The sequence below is a fragment of a genome, unplaced genomic scaffold (genome assembly GCF_019419815.1).
Source record: "Pyrus x bretschneideri cultivar Hongxiangsu unplaced genomic scaffold, Pyrus_bretschneideri_v1 Contig4, whole genome shotgun sequence".
Lineage (NCBI taxonomy): Eukaryota > Viridiplantae > Streptophyta > Magnoliopsida > Rosales > Rosaceae > Pyrus > Pyrus x bretschneideri.
Genome location: NW_025999723.1, coordinates 5,544,842 through 5,561,956, shown reverse-complemented (window position 1 = coordinate 5,561,956; position 17,115 = coordinate 5,544,842). Strand labels below are relative to the sequence as shown.

The window sequence follows — 17,115 nt, the reverse complement described above, 5'->3', positions numbered from 1 at the left end:
CTTGACCCCGTTGGACCACCGTGGACGACGAATCGACGTCGGGAAGTTTTGGGCACCCGTCGGCTTCGTAGGCAAAATTGACCATCTTCCGTCCATGTTTGGACTTCGTGGAAGGTATGAAAGTTGCTCCACTCACTGAGATCTTCATTTCTGTGAAGTTTGAGAATTTTTGGAAATAGTTGGATTTTCCGGCGAGTCGGGGCGGCCGACCGCCACCCGCGGCGGCGCGTGGCCAGTGGGCTGCCAATGCTATTTTTAGGCTATGAAAAATGTTTTGAATTCAGTTTTGTCATTTGAATGACGTAGGTTGATAGTTGGAACCTAAATTCGTTACGATACGTTACTTGATAAAAATGTGAAACGATGATCCGACCGTTGGATCGTCACCAAAATTGGATACATTATAATACGTAATATTTAAAGATTATAGGAATTTACGGATCAGGAATCCGACTTACGGATCTTCCTGAATTGGATTTGTAAGTTAGTAAAATAAATGTTCACGGCCACTTGTTTTAGGCAATTGGCGGAGATCTGACCGTTGGATCGTAATGAAATTTTAATATGTTATTCTAGAAACATATTGTGGATCGTTGGGAGTTACGGATTGGAAATCTGATATGCGGATCTTCTGGGTCAAGTTATACAAGGTTGTAAACCCTACCGTCGATCTTTGATTGACGGTTGACTTGTGGTCAATAGGTCTCAACCTATTTTAGAATGTCGTTGAGGTTGTGTTTTATGTGAATTGCATATTCTTCAGATAAGAGTTCTGAGATGTGATTTGATAATTGGCCACAGGGACCGATCATTCAGGACGCCTCGATGCGCGTGCTAGAGAAGTATAACGTGGACTCCAGGTGAGTGGATCTTTTCCTTTTTATTGTGCATATTATTGAGAGTTCTATCGACACTTTTAAATTGATTAGGTACATTACCTTCGTATAATTATTGTGAATGCTTGAAGTACTATGTGAACTACGAATGGCTTGATCCCTGTTTAGGGTACGTAGGCAGTCTAACGAGACGTTAGATGCAGCCATAAAATAGAGACAAAAGCCTTGCTTGGGAAATTAAGAAATGCGAAGGAAATTGGTAAAGACAAGTTTTAGTTTTGTGAATTAGTTAGTTAAATTAGAGTTAATTGGGTTGTCATGGATAATTATCCTTGAAAATAAGTAGTTTGGGAATAGGACGTTATTGATTGTACACTTCATACCATATTGTTTATAATTGAAAATGCTACGACATGGTTGAGTAGTAGATTGCATCATGATATATCCATATGTATATTACTTGCATATAATTATTGGGAATGCTTTCAAGTGCAAAGGTGAACTCAGGACACCCACGTAAGTTCAGGTGAGTTTATGGTACTAGTTGAATCGATTGCGTTATAGTACGACTACAGTTATGAGTTAGGCAACTTCGATACTGTCGTACTGGTTGCCATGAGTTGCACATGTTATATTGAGATGCATTGAAAGCTCATAAACCTGCACCCCGGTGTTAGTGCTCCCGCCCGTGGCCAGGGCACAGTTCTTCACGTGATGTTCACCTTCCGCACCTTACGCTCACCTTGGATCCAAGGTAGGTGCACAGTCTTGTCGTACAGACCACTTTAGGTGGTTCCGACTCGTAGGTGACCCGCGATTATTCGCCCAGTCTTCACGTGATCGTAGCACTCGAGCGTATTTATTTACACCTAGTCCTGTCGTACAGACCACTTTAGGTGGTTCCGACTCGTGTGCAGGTATACTTATTGAGCTATATGCTAGCCAGGATTGACGAGATATGGATAAGTCGTATAGGTCACTATAGGTGACTCCGACTTACATGCTAGCCAGGATTGACGAGATATGGATAAGTCGTACAGGTCACTATAGGTGACTCCGACTTACATGCTAGCCAGGATTGACAAGATGTGGATAAGTCGTACAGGTCATTATAGGTGACTCCGACTTATATACTAGCCATGATTGACGAGATACGGTTAAGTTGTACATGTCATTTTAGATGACTCTGACTGATATATCACTTTGTATTGATTTAGTTCATTTGGCCTACTTATTAATGTATGGTGAATTTGATGGCAAACCGTGGTTTTGGTCATTTCCGAGTTTGGTTTAGATATATGTATATATGTTGTACTGTCTTATGGAAAATGATACGGGTTTTACAGTTAAGGGCATTACTTTTAGAGAGGTAGTAACTTTGGGAAGCTTGGTTTTATTGCTTACTCACACCTTCTGTTTGGTGCCCTCCAGGTTTTAGCTGCTGAGTTTGTATCGACAAGAATCTGTGGCGAATCTTAGTATTGATGGATATTTTTTAGGGTATGATTCTTACTCACATTACTGTACCTTACTTATGCTCTGACATCGCGCGTGAAATGGGTTCGCTCCCACTCGTAGCGCACTTTGGTATTTAGACACTTTTGGAATCAAATTCATTCACTTTTTATACACTATCACATTTTATGGCTTCGTCACCTTCCAGGTGTCGGCCAGCACAGCTCGATTCAGGGTCCAAGTGGATTTTCTGGGTCGGGGTGTGTCACCTGCCACAGAAATCCAATAGTTCTAGTCACTATGGTATTATTCATGGTTGTAAATATAATTAAAGCATCCCATAATAGTACACATACCTGTGCATCACGTAGGATTTATAATAATTTCCTAATTCTCATCAATATGACATTTCTTATAAACGTTAATTTAATTATGGTATCACATAGAAAATTCAGTATTAAGTACATATGGAAACTAAAGAAATATACTATATATACTATATAAAAGAAAAGACCCACTCACAAATACTTGAAAGGTCGCAACAGTTCGAACTAAGAAGGCCGGTGTCTCCGATAGTAATCACACCTATGCATAATATTGGGTTCCGTCAGTAAAACTCAACTAAAACAATTAAAGTTGGGAAAACAGAGTGCGGATTTGGAATCAGGGAGTCGAAATACGCGTAGAAGGGTCCCGGACAATTTTCGTAAAAAGTCAACAAAAAATCAATGGTCAATCCTAAAAAGTCAACTGAGTCACCGAGCCGATCAACTACGTTAAAACTTCAAAATTTCACTAAATGGATGTCAAAAATGAACTCAAGGCATTGAAATTAGCCTAGGAAGGTTTCCAAGAACATTAAAAAATGTCAACATAGAGAATATCCCAGGAATATTCCATATCTGGTCTTGGGAAGTAGGTCGGGTCAGATCCTCGGGTTTGGGCCCGTGTCAAATCCAGGCTTGAATATGGGTTTAGATCTTTTTTTTTTCCTATCGGGTCGGGTGGACTCGTTTGGGCTCGCGGGTTGAACCCGCAGGGGCTAAATGAAAAAGAATGCCAGAATCGCAAATGATGGCCAGAAAACTTCAAATGGCTATAACGAGTTCAAAACTCAACTACAATAAAAAATTAAAAAACAAAAATGAAGCTAGGGAGATAAGGATTCAAATTATATCCATTCAAGGCCCAGCTGTGGCCGAAGTTGGTCGGAAAATGGCTCGAAGCCGTCGAATTCTCACCGAAAAACTGGGGAAAGTTTTCCTCGAATTGATTTGCATCAAAACTTCAACATTTCTCTCAAATAAGGTAAGAATCATATACAAAACAGTGATCAAAGATGATTGATGTCAATTTCTAGGTTTATCGTAACTCGAATCGTGAAGGATTTTCCGGAGGTTATTATGAACAGTGACAATGGCCATTGAGCACAGCAAACTTCATTTCTGGTTTTAGTGTTTGGACAAGGAAACAGAGTAGGAGTTGGTGGCTTGGATGTCTTTAACTCTCACTAGAGTTAGAGGGCCAGTGGTCTCGGTTCTTGCTAGGTTCCACGGAGAGGATAGGAGGGTGTCTGAAAGACAGAGAGCTAAGGGAAAACAAGAGTGATAAAGTGAGGGAGAGGGGAACACGCGGTAGAGAGTGAGTGGTGAGTTTGTGATGTGTGGGCCCCACGGGCCAAAAAGAATATTAAATTAATAAAATATCTCAACAATAATTGTTAAAATAATAATATAATAATTATGAGAAATAATAAATAGTAATTTTTACAAAAGTATTATTCCGATTTGTAGTTCCGTAAAGCCTCCAACGTAACTCCGATTTCCATTCCGTCTGCGCGTACGTGTTCGTATCATCAAGAACTTCTAGAATACGGTAAAATAATGGCTCACACGAGTCACGAAATAACGGTCAATGGAAGTCAATAATCTCGCCTCTAGGGCATTTTCATCAATTCACATTTTTAAAATTTATAAAGTCGTACATTTAGGAATTGATTGTTACACTATCATAATTAATTTTGTAAACATTTTAACCTAAAAAAATTTAGATTCCGATAAATATTGAAAAATCACTAAACCGACGAAACAAGGCATTGCACCTAGTTGTTGATTTAATTTTGGATCGTTAGATTTGATCATATTCAGTCTCACTCGTTGGATTTAATGTATTTGTAAATTTAAAATTTAAAATTATATACTTTTGAATCTAGACTGGTGGTGATCCAACGACTCAATAATCTATTTCATCTGATAGAAATATAAGAGATGGGATTGCATATGGGTGGCCGACAACCCATCAGGTTGGGCCTCACTTCCCCTCAAAGCTGTCCCATTTTCTTGCTTTTTGGCGTGTTGCCATGCTTTTAGCGCGTCAACTAGCACGCTCTCTCTTTTTCTCAGCGTGTCTACGCCCACAGTGGGCCAATATTTTTTACTCAAGCCGATTTCTTGTGTTAAATTTACCCCAAAAATAAGTTTTAACGCAAAATTCAATTTTGAATCAAAGGTTTGAGTGAGTTGGGATGAGTTTAGAAGCTAAATTTTGAGTTTTATATTAAGAATTAGAGTGAGTCTTAGTAATACACTTTTGCTTATTTTTAGCTTTTTAATTGAAGAAATCAAGAGATAAAGTTAAATAGAAATACGAGAAAAAGGAATGTGTGTGTGAGTCAGCAAAGTATAAGCAATTGAAAGGATATGTGAGCTACGTATAAGCAAATACTAAGATAATATATGACTTTACCTAGTTGCATTATCCTTTAGAGCTCTACCCCATTCCATATGCCGAGGAAATTGGTAATTGAATCCCCCAAAACACAAAACACCCTCTGCACCCCAGTTCAAAAAGTCGGGCTATTCGTGCGCCCATCAATTCTTGACCATGCAATCGAGTAAGAGTTGTTTGTGTTTGTGCCTGAGTTTATGAGATATCAGGCTGACGTCAACCACATTATAGTTTTTTTTTTTTTGCGTCATGTGCGTATGCTTCACGTGCGTGTGATGGTGAGTCAATTGCCCAAAACCCAGGCGTTGGGGCCACGTTGGCGCGCAAAAAGCCAACGGCTATGTATCCTATGGCCCATATTTTTTCCAAAAAAAAAAAAAGAAAAATTCAAAAAAGTATCTTTTTACTGGTGGGCTCACGTGGCACAATATGAGTTGTTAGATTGGAAAAAAGAAAAAGGAAAAAAAAAAAATCTAATAGTCCGTATTAATTTGGGTAGAAAAATATTAAAAAAAATAAAAATTACAGGATCATGATACATGACGCTATAGAATTAGTTAACAATCTAACCGCAAAATTATTACTCTAGATAATGATATGTGACATCACGAGATTAGTTAAAAATCATATCTGAAATTAAACATAAAATTAGAGTGGTGTTAAGCCACCCAATTGTCTTATCACTCCATCGACTTTAAAATCTAAATGCCAATGACGAATACGTTATGTCTACTCAAATTTTCAACTTGGTGTCAGCGTGGTATTGAGCTTCTTTTGTTTGGTATCAATCTGCCTGTCGCCTGTATCCGCTGCCCCAAAACCACTGGTGCTCAACCCAAAAACCACAAACTCGGATCGAGTTTGTCCTCACCCTCTGCACTCTCTCCGTCTGCTTGTACCCAAATTCGTTCTACCACCATTTCAATCGGATGAACTTCCGCATCGTCGCCACTCTGATATGCACGTCACCAGCTGCATCACCACACTATTTCCCGCACTACATCTGCACCCTTTCCACCTCGCTTGTTTTGCACTGGAGTTGCTTTGATGCTGCACTTGTAAACAGAAAAGGAAAGGCAACGAAGAAAAAAAAAAGGGAAAAAAAGAGGAAAGAAAAAAAAAGAGAAAAAGAAAAAGAGTAATGTTTGGGATTAAACTTGTAAACTAAACGATGTGTCGCCCACCAATAAGAAATAAGCACATTAATCAACACTTAAGTAATAGTTCAATCATCAATTTTCATGTTACTTAACTTTACAAAATTTACTCCACACATTTAATCTCTCTTGCATTTCTCAAAGACAAAAAGAAAGATGAGGGGAGGAAGAAAGGAGGAAAAAGACAATGAAAATAGAAAAATAGTTGTTTGTTTTTGAGGTTTTGAGACCCACACCAGCAAGGAGAAAAGGTTGGCCTTTTTGAATCTTTAAGGCCATCTCCAGCCGAAATAGGATTAGATGGCTCGTTTTAGCCCTATACCCTTTCAAGAAATTAATATTTTAATGAACAGTGCTGGCCATATTTCTTACCATCTCCAACTGAGGGGCCAGAGGGCCATAGACCAACCATAGCCCTGTGACAAAAAAATCATCTCCAACCGAGGAGACTAAAGGGCCATAGGGCCAAATATAATTTATTATTTTAATTGAATTAATATGGTTACTTAAATTAAACTACCTCAATAATTTTTCAAGATGAAATGTCAATAATTTTTCGAATTGGAATCTCAATAAATTTACGTCTCGGATTTCGAGTGTCAATAATTTTACTTAATGTTGTTTTAGGTTGTTAAATGTTGTTTAAGTTTAATGTTATTTAATTTTGTTTAATGTTACTCAATGTTATTTAATGTTGTTTAATGGCTTAGGTAGTTACAGGAAAACAATTAGAATTTTTAATTTTTGTTTAAAAAAAGTTGTAAAGAAAAAAAAATATTCAAATTTAACGGCTAGCCGACGTTAGTAGTTGTTGGATTCACCTCTTAGGCTAGCCCGGGGCTACACGTTAGTAGCCGTTGGATTCACCTCTTGGGCCAACCCAGGGCTACTTGGCTGGCTTCCTTGGGCCAGCTGGTTGGCATGTTTTCCTTTTTCTGGCCCCATAGGGCCCACGAGCCATTTGGCCTAACCTTGGATTGGAGATCGTTTTTGTGTCATTTCGAGCTATTTTCAGCCCTCTGACCTCGGATCGGTTGGAGATGACCTAAGGCCCACACACATGTTAGTTTGTTTGAATGATTTGGTTGCTCATTTGCTTGAATTGTTCGAAGTTTGTTGTTGCTTTTCTAACACAATGATTGTTCGAACGTGGAATGTTGACCACTTGAATGACGTTCTGTACATGGTGAATAAACGTTTTCTTTTGTTTGGAAGTTCGCACTTAGCTTTAGGGAAGTTTGCACTAGTATTGGCATTGGAATTGGCAATGGCACTTGCACTTGCACTAGTATTGGCATTAGAATTTTGCACTAGCACTAGCATCAAAATCTTGCATTGGCATTGCCACCGGAATCTTGCAGTTGCACTAACTTTCGTAAGAGAATTAGCATCGGAAGTTAGCATAACGGAATTTATATCCATATCTGTCTGTTGGCGAACTCATGTTGTGTACCACAATGAGTTTGATGGGAGTGTTGGAAAATATTAGTATTTCGATTTATTTTAATGTTTGGTTTTTTGGGCCTAACCCGTTAGTATTAGGGTTTCGTTTCCTTGCTTATTAGGATTATATTAGTTATATATATATATATATATATAATATTTTGTAACCCCATACAATAACAAGTCACTCATAATGTAGTCCATTTGAGTTATGTAACCATTTCGACGAATTTGGAGTATTCCTTCGTTTTTCATAATATTCTAATTTTGTAATCCGTTTGTTCATCCGTTCGTTACATGTAATCTGATTTTCAACATACAACTCCGAAGGCTGAGTTAGGATTTCCTTGTAGAGATTCTAGTTATTCTTGATTTTATCTCTTTTTATTTATTTATTTATTTTTCTCCATGTGATACAAAATGACATTGAACCAGTTAAAAGATAGATTCTCCCCATTAATGACTCTGAGATTGAAAGACAACTGATTCTAACAATAAAATGTGTTTGACCAAGCCATCCAAGGATTGGTACGACGAGCCACCTTGTTTGAAGCACAGATTAGCTTTCTCCTTTAGTTTCAAGGCTCTTTCTCTGATCTCTTCCCCTTCTTTTTCCACCACTAGCTTTCTAATTGTTCTTTCAATCTCACCTCTCTCCATCCCATTCTCTAACTGTAACCCTACCTTCCAACCATCACTTGCAAATCTTGCATTCACCATTTGATCAGTAAAACATGGCATACAAATCATAGGGACCCCCTCACAAATACTCTCCAGTGTCGAGTTCCAGCCGTTGTGAGTCCAAAACGCTCCAATTGCTGGATGGGCGAGCACCTCCTTCTGAGGTGCCCATTTGACAATGTGACCCCTCCCATTCAAAGTCTCGAGAAACCCGCTCGGAAACGGCTCTGATGCTTGGACTAACCCGGGCCGAACCACCCACAAGAAGGGCTGATTACTGTTGGCTAGCCCCCAAGCTATCTCTGAAAATTCAGCTTCCTTCATTGCAGCAATGCTCCCAAAACTAATATAGACAACAGATTTTGGTGCTTGACTGTCTAGCCACGAAATGCAACTGTGGTCTATTGAGAATAAGTCACTTGAAGAAGATGTAGGGTAAAACTTGTGAAACGGGCCTATTGGGAAAATTGGAATGTTGGGGAGTTCTTGTTTTATTCTGGCCAGTGCATGTTCTTCAAGGTCTTCAAAAGTGTTGAAGATAACTCCACATGAAGCTTTGGCTCCGTTTGACAGGCCAGATACTAGTTTGCTATATTCCTCTGTGATGCACCTGTTGATCAATGGAAGGTCTTTGACCTTGATAGGTGGAAACTCTATCACTGGCTCTTCTAGTCGAGACTCTTAAGACAAATTAAAAATACTTAATTAGTTCGTGCGATATGATAATGTTAGTGACAAACATTTAAAGATTCAAACTACAGAAGCATCCTTCACTTATAGTTATTTTCCTTCAAAACAGGGCTTTAAGTGGCTTTGCCCATGAACGGTAGATTTGAGGGGATTATTTGTGAAGAACACAGTTGAAAAGGAAAATTAGTTGTCCTATTGTTATGGTAAATAAGTTATGATTAGATTTCTTTTGACAAGGTGCAATGTTTTAAACTACTCTAATCTACAAGTAGAGACATCTGAGTTTGGATGCAAGTGAGTATGTACACTGTCATGAATAACCGGCCTAACTGATTAGTTCAAGCAACATGTAAAAGGCGAATAGCATATAATTTTTGTCGGACTCATGGGTTTTAGTAGATCAGCTTTTTCTAGTGTGGAAAGAGGGTTCAAACTTGATGGAAAGAAGAGCGCTCACACTGTTTCTAGTTAACGTGGCCGCATCAGGTTCTACCATATCAACCTTAGGCCTGAGGCAATTTTAAGGTGGTACAAATTTTACCATTAAATCTGCATCTTACCAACCAATTACCAAGAAAGAAAGAAAAGCAAGAAAACCAAACCTTGAATAGGGAGGTACCCCTTTTCCCTCAGAAGCGAAAAGGCGGCAAAAACAGCAAAAGAAGAAGCACCCCCCGTCCTCAACACAATCCTTGGGATCTTAAGGCTGTCAGCAACAGATTCAGTGAAGAAATGGATAACATCAGAGATCAAGCAAGCAACTGGCTCCTCCGATGCATCCGATAACAACCTAACCAAACACTCCCTAAAAGGCTCAATACATTTAGCATTCAGTAGAGAAAGAAGGAGAACAAGATCCTTCGTGGCGGCCTCGGATTCGGATAAGCCGTCGGGGATGGAGTGGAAGGTGAAATGGGGATAGGTTGAAGGGTTGAGGGAGTTGAAGTGGGTGTGTATGATGGTTATGGAGAAGCCTTTCAAGTGCAGAATATTGGCCAGCTCTAGCATAGGGTTTATATGGCCTTGCAAGGGCAGTGGGAATAGTACCAATCTCCTGCCCTTCCTTTCCTCCATTGTTGTAAGTTTGTAACTCTCTTCGTTTCTCCTGAGTAGTTAATCACTTATATCTTCCTCTGTACCTATAAGGCAAGGAGGACGATTCTCTCCTCTTTCTCTTCTCATCTATTTGAATTGTTACGATTATATGACGTTAATATTATATATATATATATATATATATATTTTGTAGAGATAATAAGATAAAGAGCAAAGTATGAGAGGAGGAGAGAAAAAGGAATAAAAATAAAAGGGAGAAAATCCTACTTCACGAGAGATTTTTCAGTATGATCAACATACGAGCTGATACAAAACAAACCCTATATGTCACTATCTCTGTGTGTGTGTATATATATATAAAATAAAAACACTAGCACCAGTAGCATAAGATTCGTCAAGCAGAACTACGTTCGACACAAAATGATAAAATATATCAATATTAGATCATCTTCAAAGAAGAAAGATGCTCTTAGGTCCTTTAATATTATTGTAATTTTCATGCAGGACTGAGAAGTTGTAGTCTCATATTTAATTTGGTAGCATGCATTAGGTGGTTCATAATGAGATTATGACTTCGGTAACATCAGATTAGTTGTAGAAGGGATCATTCATATCGTTTTTTTATCAATATAAAGAGGTAGACGAAGATTTAGAAAGAGATTTTAAGAAATGACGTGGAGTATTTGAGGCAAACCAAAAATTTTGTACAAAATCAAGTCCAATGTCATTTTTAAGATTTATACAACCAATCTCACATAGTGGAGTAAGATTCTCTCCCCTTTTTTTTCCTCTTCCCTTTCCTCCTCTCCTATTTGAACGGTCACGATTAAACTACGTTAACATCTTATATTAATTTTTTTTTATAGAAAAATAAAGACAAAATAAAGAATGTAAGAGGAAATGATGAAAGGGGATAGAAAGATGAGAAAAGAGAATCCTAGTCTATTATTAATTGTTATCGTATAGGTGGCCGTACGCCCTTAACCGACAATTGCAAGTACAACCCACGACTATATTTCGATTGGAGGGGAAGTGATGAAGTGTTTACACGATAAATCGTGCTGATAATCCATAGATGAAGGGATTCATTACGTAATTGTAAGTGTCTTTGCTAAGACCAAGGTACTTTATTGTAAGTATCTTTGCTAAGCCCAAAGGTTTACTGTTTATTGTAGGTTTAAATGTCTAAAGCCATTTCCAATTGAGGGTTAGCCAGATGACTCGTTTTAACTTTCTGATCCTTCAAAATATTAATATTTTAATTAACAGTACATAACCATATTTGGCTCCACTTCCAATCGAGGACCAAAGGGCTCGTTTTAGCCCTGTCACAAAAAAATCTCCAATCGAGGGCTAAACATAATTTATTATTTAAATTTAAAAACTACAACAACTTATATGAGAATTGAAATGGTATAGGAATGGTGAAAATTTTGTGAAGAATGGTGAATGAATGGTTTAGGTATTTATAGGAAAAAAAAAATTAGAATTTTTAAGAATTAAAAAAATAAAAATAAAAAAGGCCCAAAAATTTAAATCCAACAGTAATTGGTGACAGCTTTCAAATTTTTGTTTAAGCATTTCTGTTGGTTACATCTGACAGAATTTCTGGAATTTCTAGCCAGCCCCTGGCTCGCTGCATGCGACCAGCCCTTTGGCCCTTTCAGATTCCGTGGGACCCACAAACCCTCTGGCCTAGTCCTTGGTTGGATACAATTTTCGAACTATTTTCAACCCCCTGAAGCCTTCGGTTGGAGATGGCCTAAATGATCTTTGTGTTTTAACACTTTAGTCAATTTAATCCATGTGTTTTAGTGTAGTCTTTGGATTTTATACCATTAGCCAATGTAATCTATTTCGTTATCTTAGCGTTAAAAATTCATTTTAAAACATTAAAAACTCTAATTATTTAAAGAAATATACTCCAATTAAAAAATGATAAGATTTTTGCCAAAAAACAAATGAAAGTTCAAATGTGTCTGTGTGTGAGGAAGAGGACATAATGATGTATAGGGAAAAACAGACTCATCATAAAGAACATGCCGTGAGACAAAATTCTCCCTGAAACTGGATTAAGACACAAATATCGCTTATATTGCCCTGCATACCCTAAAAAGCCACTGTTGTTTTTTGTTGAAGTTTTGTAGAATTATAGGGTCTGAGAAATGGAAAGCATGCACATCCAAATACTTTTAAATGAGATAACACATGAGGCTTGCCAAACATATATGTATAAGGAGATGTCATTTTTAAAATTTGGCAGGGCATTCTATTGATAAGATAGACTGAAATAGCACAAGCATGAAACCAGAATTGGGAGGACAATTTAGCAGTTTGCAAAAGAGTGACTGCTATTTGAAGAATGTGTCTATGCTTTCTTTCAGCGAGACCATTCTGTTCAGGTGTATAAGGACACGATTTGTGATGAATTATGCCCTTATCAAACAAAAATTGTTTGAACTTTGAACCTTCATTAAGCAACAACATTTTTCCTTTCGAAGAAGAATCATTAGCTAGCATTGCAGGTAAGAATGTGCCTGGACTAGAAGTGGTATCAAGTGTAGCCTCTTGTGCACGAAGTTGAGACCTGAATTCCTTGAGGGAGATGACATTATCTCTACCTCTGATTACCGTTCGAAAAGTGTTGTACTCAGAAGGCAGACCTTTAAGTGCTAAAATCACAATATCATCATCTTCAAAGGGGACACCAGTATCTTTGATGTGTTAAAGATACTGTGAAACAGATTCTGAACCTTTCTTGATATTCTGTAACTCAGTTTTCATCTGGAATATACTAGTCTTAGTAACAGTGGAGAATCTATGCTTCAAATTATTCCACATTCCCAGAGAATTAGAACAGCCAATGATACAAGACATTGCTGTTAGAGGAAGAGTTGCAATAATCAGCTGCATCAAAACTCAATCATGCATCTTCCAAATCTGAAAAGCTTCAATTTCAACAACTACAGTGTCAACATCGCCAGTGAATCGAGTAGGACACCGTCATGTGCCATCAACAAAGCCAAGAATGCTATGGCTTTCAAGAAGTAACTTCAATTGATAAATGCCAAACAAAGTAATTCGTATCATCACGTTTCAGTCACAGAAGTAGAAACATTAGGAATAAGATTCGTGATCGGAGACCGAACAATCTGCAACTTATCAGTCGTCACCATCATGCTTGTAATTCTTGTAATTTGAGGAGAAATAAGAGAAATCTTGAAGAGTTTGAAGAATTAGGGTTTCAGAAATTCACAATTTCTTAAAGAAATTCGGAGAACAATCAATTAACAGAGATTGAAATGCAGAATCACAGCCTTAGAGAAAGATCAAGTCATTCAGACATTGCATCGAACAGTTAAGATGCAAAAACCTTAAGAAGAAGATCACAATTTCCAGAGAGAATCGCACAATTTCCAAAGAATAATCAAGATCGAAGATAGAGTTGAGAGATACCAGAGAAAGAGAGAATGCGGAAGCAGTAGAGAGATCGGGATGGAAGAAGCTCAGCCAAAATCAAGAGAGCTCCATCCATGGCGTAGATACCATGTAAATCTTGCAAAAGACGAATCCTTTAGAGAATATTAGAGAGAGAAGGAATCAATTGTTTCTGCATATTTCATTCACTGTACAAATGAGTTCATTACAACAGCTTATATAACTTCCATTTACTAACATAGGTTTAATTTGATATTGATGTGATTCTGAAAAAAAATGATCATACAAAGTAAAAAAATTCGTTCAGTTTTAATTTTTTTTTTTTTTTTAATAATTTTAGCTAAAAAGAAGCAAAAAACATAAAGCTGTAAAACCCAGCTTTGAAAAACTAGCTTTTTCATATCAGTTTTATATAAAAGTTTATCAAACATTGTAATACAGTTTTTTTTTTTTTTTTGTCAAAAACACTTTTACAAAAAAGTTTACCAAACATTTTTCTACTTTATTTCACAGTTACTTATTTTCATAGCACAACATAAATAACTTGTTTTCAAAGCATAGAAATATCAAACCAGGAGTTAGCTAATTAATACGATCAGAGACTAACTGCCTACTCCATCTTCTGACACATGACAACATCTCAACCCTTTATATCTTCACATTTATACCTCAAATACAAAGATATTAAAAGTTTGGATAAATTTTAAATTTTTGGTATCTTTAACGCAATCAGCTGCTATACGTCTCTTTCCACGTCTAATGAAGATTAACTTTATTTAAAAAATATGTAAAAGAAAACCTTATTAATCAAAAGCTACAGATTTTCTTAAGACATCTTATAAAAAAACTCTAATATTTGTTAACTAGGCATGATGTCTGCATATTAGCAATTTTAAAATTATCGAAATATCAACAATATTAATACACATGGTGCAAGGCTGCAAGCCAACAAAACATTTTTATTTTATTGAATAATGCTGAGTTTTAGAAACAAACGATTTATAACGACAAAACATATTGAACCAAGCCATCCAAGAATTGGTATGAAGAGCCACCTTCTTTATGGCAAAGATTTGCCGCCTCCATCAACTTTAAGGCTCTGTCTTTGATCTCTTCCCCTTCTTCCTCCACCATTAGTCTTCTAATTGTTCTTTCAACCTCACCTCTCTCAATCCCATGCTCCAACTGCATCCCTACCTTCCAAACATCGCTCACATATCTTGCATTCACCATTTGATCACCAAAGCATGGTGTACAAATCATAGGGACCCCTTCACAAATACCCTCCAATGTAGAATTCCAACCACAGTGAGTCCAAAAGGCTCCAACTGCTGGGTGAGCCAACACTTCCTTTTGTGGAGCCCATTTCACTACATGAACCCTCTTGTTCAAAGCTTTTAACAACCCGTCAGGCAACGTTTCAAGCCAGTCCGACCCTTGAACTAATCCAGGTCGAACCACCCACAAAAAAGGCTGGCCATTGTTGGCCAACCCCCAAGCAATCTCCAAAAATTGAGCTTGATCAATCTTGGCCATGCTCCCAAAGCTAACATAAACAACCGATTTTGGCGCTTGAGCGTTTAGCCATGAAATGCAACTTTGGTCTTGTGCTAATAAACTACTTGAAGAAGAAGAGGTTGTGGGGCCACACTTGTGAAATGGACCTAGTGAGAAAACTGGAATATTGGGGTGATATTCTTGGCGAATTGTGGCAAGTGCATGTCCTTCAAGATCTTCAAAAGTATTGAAAATGAGTCCGTAAGAAGCCTTGGATTCATTTACCATGTTGGTTATCAGTTGATATAAATCCTCAGCGTCACAATTGGGCATCGTGGGTAGGTCTCTAGCTTTGATAGGTGATAGCTCGATCACTGGCTCTTCTAGTCGAGAACCTAAGTTTTGTGAAAATAAAAAGTCAAATATAAATTGGGTAAATCTTCGTACGTTCTTATTATAATACGTGAAGTGATATTATTATATAAAAATGAATTAATAAAAAGACAATAATATTTCGGCAATTGTAACCGCTACAAGGAAATTATGACTAGCACTAGATATCCTTACCCAATTATGTGCACTAATAAATAATACACAGAGTCAGGATCCATTCATTATATATTTAGGCAATTAAAACACTTGTAGCAAGTATATGTTTATTGTCAAAATAGAAAGCCAACTATAAGTTTTCTATAGTTATATATATTTGGTCATTTACACATTCTAAAATGTTAATTTATGAGGAGGGAGAGCAAGGGATAAACATGCTTAACCTGGCTAATTAGCTTAATTCAATTCTACATAAGTTGTTTAAGTATCAATTTGGATTCACTTCTGGAAGAATTAAAAGTTCTTTTGGTAAACAAAAACATTTTGGATCTATAGAGTTATTTCTAAAGAAGAAAAAAATGACTTCTCAAGTGTTTTTTTCAAGCAACATTTTTTATAGAATTTGGAACATGTTTATAATAAAGGTAACTTTAACGAAAAACTCTCAGTACTGTTCACTTTAATGAAAAAACATGTTTTTACACTAAAAAGTCAAACCTGGTACTATTCACTTTACTCTTTATTTTATCATTATCGATAAAACTCAAGATTTTCAAGCTTTTTCCATTAGTTTCTCTTATAATAAAAGCACATATTATATTGCATAATCTCTTATGAACAAAAAACAAAAATGCTACTTACAGAAAGAATTTTAAACGAGTCATCAGTCTCGGTATGGTTTTACGATTATCATTCTACTCATATTATGTGGATTCGTAACAATGATGAGATAAAAAGACTTTTGATAATAGGGTTTTGTTGGCTTGAGATTGTACCTGTATTCGTAAGTAATCCTTTTTTCTTGAGAAGTGGAAATGCTATGTAGACAGCGAAGGAAGCGGCACACCCGGTCCTTAATATGATCGTCGGCAGCTTAAAGCTCTCCGCAACCGATCGAGTGAAGTTGAAGAGAGGGTCGGAGATCAAGCATGCAATGGGGTTCTCCGAATTCATGCCATCGGATAACAACTCGGCCAAACATTCTCTGAAAGGCTCAACACATTTAGCATTTAGAATAGAAAGAACGACGGTGAGATCCTTGATGGAGGCCTCGGTTTCTGTCAAGTCAACAGGGATTGAATGGTAGGTGAAGTGTGGGTTTCGGGTTGAAGGATTGAGGGAGTTGAAGTTGGTGTGGATGATGGCTATGGAGAAGCCTTTGGAATGGAGAATGTTGGCCAGTTCCAGCATAGGGTTTATATGCCCCTGGAATGGCAGTGGGCAAAGGATCAGTCTCCTGCCTTTGCTTTGCTCCATTTGTGAATCGAGATTGTTTGTTGTTTGCATAGCATATGAACTTGGTATGAATAAAGCTTGGTTATTTTTTTTTTTTTTAAAAAGCAGGAGCTTTCATCCAATAACAACTTGATAAGTGTCCAAATCATTGAAAATTTAGAGCTTGAACAAACAACTCGGATGCTAGTTAAGCTGTTATTGGAGGGAAATTTTTCATTATGATCGGAAAATGGATATAAGTGATGAAAACTTGTATTTTTTAAATTATTAATTTTTAAATACATATATTTTACTATTTATATAATGACACGTAATGTACCACATCGTATTCCAATCACATTGAAAATTTT

At 37.1% G+C, this 17,115-nt stretch overlaps 2 protein-coding genes across 2 annotated transcripts; both read right to left on the bottom strand.

Annotated features, from left to right (window-relative positions):
* Positions 1-8,044: 8,044 nt before the first annotated feature.
* On the bottom strand, positions 8,045-10,159 carry LOC103942718 (UDP-glycosyltransferase 76F1). The gene is made up of 2 exons (XM_009352909.2): positions 9,592-10,159; positions 8,045-8,979 (listed from the first exon to the last, which is right to left on the bottom strand). The coding sequence occupies exons 1-2, from the start codon at positions 10,061-10,063 to the stop codon at positions 8,075-8,077; spliced, it is 1,377 nt and encodes a 458-aa protein (XP_009351184.2). The 5' UTR covers positions 10,064-10,159; the 3' UTR covers positions 8,045-8,074.
* Positions 10,160-14,347: 4,188 nt separating this feature from the next.
* Positions 14,348-16,905, bottom strand: LOC103942996 (UDP-glycosyltransferase 76B1-like). Its single transcript, XM_048565732.1, has 2 exons — positions 16,306-16,905; positions 14,348-15,375 (listed from the first exon to the last, which is right to left on the bottom strand). Exons 1-2 carry the CDS (start codon positions 16,814-16,816, stop codon positions 14,483-14,485), a joined length of 1,404 nt encoding a protein of 467 aa, XP_048421689.1. The 5' UTR covers positions 16,817-16,905; the 3' UTR covers positions 14,348-14,482.
* Positions 16,906-17,115: the final 210 nt, after the last annotated feature.

Bases quoted from the DNA above. Each gene is read 5' to 3' on its own strand.
- LOC103942718 (XM_009352909.2), bottom strand. From the start codon at position 10,063: ATGGAGGAAAGGAAGGGCAGGAGATTGGTACTATTCCCACTGCCCTTG. The intron at 8,980-9,591 runs GTTTGGTTTTCT...ATTTGTCTTAAG, and splicing joins GGGGTACCTCCCTATTCAAG to AGTCTCGACTAGAAGAGCCA.
- LOC103942996 (XM_048565732.1), bottom strand. From the start codon at position 16,816: ATGCAAACAACAAACAATCTCGATTCACAAATGGAGCAAAGCAAAGGC. The intron at 15,376-16,305 runs GTACAATCTCAA...CACAAAACTTAG, and splicing joins AGGATTACTTACGAATACAG to GTTCTCGACTAGAAGAGCCA.